Here is a 4,260-nt window from a genome sequence, read left to right on the forward strand (position 1 = left end):
TACCGATATAGATGGAAATATCGATATGCAAATTTATACAAATATCGATATCGGTTGTTTTCGACGTAAATTTTGCAATGAGTGGCTATATTAACTCATTTAGATTTAATCGAAATTAGTGAAAACTTTCTCAAAAAATTCAAAAGTTCGAAATCTCCAATGCATTTCAACAAATTTTCTGTAGTGAATCGGTAAATATCATCGATATTCATTGATTTTCCTATATCTCACCGATATAAGATGAAGTTTGCATTTTTCCCCCTTTTCATATCGATCCTTAATTTTTTGAATATTTAAACGAAAATATTGGCAATTTCGTGGATATTTCAAACATTAACACCAAGAAAAAGTTTAGGTAGCTAGAGAATAGAAGATCATGTTTCCCTTCTATCTTTCAAATTTTGGTTTCTAGATTGGAATTTAGTAGGTCTTTTTTCACAACTAAGCCTCTCAAACCTCCTCTTTAGAATCAAAACACCTAAAATCCTGGTTTTGAAAAGAAAAAAACCAACTGTTATTGCACTTGACAACTATTACACTACACATGAAGGACTTTCTTCTATTGTAGTTTGATCTCTTTAAAGTTTTTCACTAGTATTATTAGTTGTCACGTGGACTATATATATTAATTAAGTAAATTTTATAGTGAGTGGTTAGTACTTGGAGATGTCTATAATCTATACAACAAATAGTTGGACGTTCACCTAAACTTGAAACGTGGGTTTGAATACTCTAATACAGTTGTATGCTTCTTTGTTTTATATATTTAAAGGCAATTAAATTGACATTATTGCTTGATTAAGTTGACCAAATAGAATTATTTTTTCCCAATTATATAAGCAAACTAAATGTATAACTTGTTTTACAAGACATCCTTGTAAAACACGCAACTTGCAATTTGTACATAAGTTATAACATTAAGTAATTAACTGGACACTATTATGTCTAGGGGAATGGCAACCAAGCTGCTCATAAGGTTGCTTCGTATGCCACTGCGCATGGTGGCACCTTTTTATGGGATGCTATTGGATCGGAATTTCTTTTCAATACTCTTTGTATGCCACAATGCATGGTGACACCTTTTTATTGCATTCTTTTATTTAAAATATCGGCGGCACGATGAAATTTTATTGATATGAAAAAAAAAAATGGTTACACCTAACCAGAATGACATAAATACATTTTTGCTCCTCTCAAAAAAGAAAATACAAGAAAAAAAGGGGAGGATAAAACCAAACCCCTCTAAAATAAAACCTTAAAGATAAAGATCATGCAACATAAGCTGCAAAACAAAAAGAAAATGTAAAAGATTTATGGTTAACTCTTGTTCTTGGTACGTGATTTTCTTGTTGCATTCATGGTCAAGGAAAATTTGATTCAACTCTACAAACTTGACGCTCAAGAAACCAATAATAAACGTTCATTTGTATCCACAGCCGATGATGGCGGCCACTTATGATCACCGCCGGACTTCTCATAGTCGTGGCAAGATAGGATCACGACGGTTGCGACGGAGGAAGCTAACATGGGAATAGGTCCAAAAAACCACAGCAGAAAATTGAGAGCAAAGTAGAGTGCTCTAAGCCCAAGTGACCAAAACTCACTTCCCCTTTGAACAGCTCTCTCGGCTTTTTTCACGTCGCTTTTCGCGGTAGCTCCCGGGGTGGCTAAAAGGTAGTTTGAGTGGACAAAGTGCCAAGCTGATTGAACAAAGCATGAAAAAGCAAGGAGAAAACATGTCAAGATGCAAATGTACTTGATAGAAACAGTCACTGGGTCTGTGTTGCCATATATTATTTGGCTTGGCAAGAAGTTATTGGCTGAGTTTGCCATCCAAGCTCCGATGAGAGAGCAGAGAGTTAGAGAGATTGATGCTAAGGTTGTAGTTGCACTTGTATTGGAGGAAATCACATCAAGAGCTGTTTTAACTTTCGTTGCAACTTCAACATCGTCACCCTACAGGAACAAATAGTGAACAAATTAACACAGAACTTGCAATTGCAAGGGCTGGTAGCTCAACTGGTTAACAGCATTCGCACCTTTACTCGGGAGTAGTATATATAAACGAACTTCAAATATTTTGGGGGATATTAAAGAAGATATGGAACTTACCCGCAAAACTTTTCCAACCCAAATTTTCTTGTCAATGTTTTCGGACCCAATAGCGGTGGAGAGAGGCTGATTGAGGTATTTGTAGAGGAGGAAGAGGTGGTAGATTAGCATGATCAAGAGCCCCAACGGGACCAGCACTATATCTAAGTACTCCTTCTGAAAAACCATAGCTTCTAATCTCCTGGTGCTAAAATGACAATGCAGTTGAGATCTGGAGGGGGTCTTCTTCTGTTTATAATGGAGCTGCCCTGCCCATGATTCTTGGGATTTTTCGGGATTGGTTAAAGAACGTAATCTTTGATTCGCTTTCTATGGGCTGAAAATTAGAGCTTGCTTCAGTTTCCATTTTAGATGCAGCTAATAGTTGACATGGAAAGCTGTTGTCGAAACTGAAAGCAAGTAGTAATCTTCAAACACAAAATTAAAAGTGGAGACTCCCACATGCTGGTTATTCTCTGCAAGTTCTGATTTGCAGCCAAATCTTATTCCACGAATCATGGATTGGAGTAGACCGAACAGGAAAGGATGGAACAATCCTTTATAGGATCATCTCCAACCTTTAGGCTAAAACCTAAAATTTTTAGCTCATGAAATTTAGGTTTTAGCCCTGAAACAGCTTTTCTGCTTTAACTCTTGTGGTTTAAATTTTTTAGCCTGATATTATTAAAGAATAAATTTAGGCTAATTTTTTTCTTTTAAAGTAATTTAAAAAAAAACTTATGTACACTGCCATTTTTAGCAACAAGAGATTGGAAGACTATGGACTTTCACAAGTTTCAGAAGGAGCACTTAGATGCGGTGTTTGTCCCACCTGGAGTGCTAATGATGCTGATTTACCACCTCCTTCTCCTCCGTAAGTACCTCATGCAGCCTCTCTCCACCGCCATCGGATACGAAAACAAGGACAAAAAAGAATTGGGTTGGCAAACTTCTGCAAGTACCATGCCTCTTTTTATATACAAGCGATATTTGGGGTTTGAAGTTCGAACATAAGACCTTGACTGCAACGGTAAATGCTCTTAACCCTAATTTATTTACTTTTGATGGCTGCAGGACCAAGATGTTACAAAGAATGTTTTTAACAGCTCCTGCTGTGATTTCCTCCAACATAACTGCAACTATAAACTATTAGGACAGATGATACATCATCCATTTCTATTAATGATAAATAGTTTGGAAAAACTAAATGTAGTTAGTTTTGTTATTAGTTGTGGTTAGTTAGGATTGTACAAGTTTAGTTAAGGAAGCTAAGGGTATAAATGTAAAGAGCCAAAAGGCTATATATATGTACATCCATGTAATTGTTTATTCAGTCAATGAAAAACAATCTTACAGAAGAAGATTTGTTTCTCTTTATGGTATCTCGCCTTTTTGCTTCACAGCATCGTATCCATCTTCCGCATCGATCGATCTTCTCTTGATCGATTCTTGGTGTTTCAACTCTGATTCTTCACTCTTTCTTCTCTGATTTCTCTTCTGTTCGTCGATTGATTCTTGTTCGAGATCATGGCTTCTCCGTCAGATTCGTCCCCAATTGGATCTTCTCCGACTCCAAACCCTAATTTCTCTTCTAATCCTCATTCTCTGAATTCGTACACTTCTCTGACGATTCACAACATTGGTAGTATGGTGCCGATTAAACTGAAAAGCTCCAACTATCTTCCATGGCGAGCGTTGTTTGCTCCTATTTTCCGGCGTTATAAACTTCTCGGTGTGATTGAAGGCACTGAGATCTGTCCACCGCCTCTCTTGGCTGATCGCTCACTGAATCCAGCTTTTGAAGAATGGTATGAAAAAGATCAAAATCTGCTGATCTGGTTGAATTCCACACTTTCTGAAGAAATTATTCCGTTCACGGTTGGCGTTTCGTCCTCTCGCGAGCTTTGGGTGAAGTTTGAACAGCGTTTTGGTGGTGTTTCGGAGGCTAATATTCATCAATTGCGCTCACGCCTTCAATCGGTACAGAAAGGCTTCAATTCTATCTCGGGATATCTCCAGCAAATCAAGGAAATTGCAGATTCATTACATGCTGCAGGTGCTTCCGTCTCTGATCGTGATCTAATTGCTGCTACTTTACATGGTTTGCCTGATGAGTTTGAGTCCTTCATTGATTCTATAATGCTTCGTTTGTCTTCGACGTCTCTGGAT

General features: G+C 37.4%; 1 protein-coding gene across 1 annotated transcript; it reads right to left on the reverse strand.

Annotated features, from left to right (window-relative positions):
* Positions 1-1,193: 1,193 nt before the first annotated feature.
* On the reverse strand, positions 1,194-2,406 carry LOC126587555 (uncharacterized). The gene is made up of 2 exons (XM_050252631.1): positions 2,113-2,406; positions 1,194-1,956 (listed from the first exon to the last, which is right to left on the reverse strand). Exons 1-2 carry the CDS (start codon positions 2,278-2,280, stop codon positions 1,399-1,401), a joined length of 726 nt encoding a protein of 241 aa, XP_050108588.1. The 5' UTR covers positions 2,281-2,406; the 3' UTR covers positions 1,194-1,398.
* Between the last annotated feature and the right edge of the window lie 1,854 nt (positions 2,407-4,260).

Source organism: Malus sylvestris, chromosome 10, assembly GCF_916048215.2.
Source record: "Malus sylvestris chromosome 10, drMalSylv7.2, whole genome shotgun sequence".
Classification (NCBI taxonomy): domain Eukaryota; kingdom Viridiplantae; phylum Streptophyta; class Magnoliopsida; order Rosales; family Rosaceae; genus Malus; species Malus sylvestris.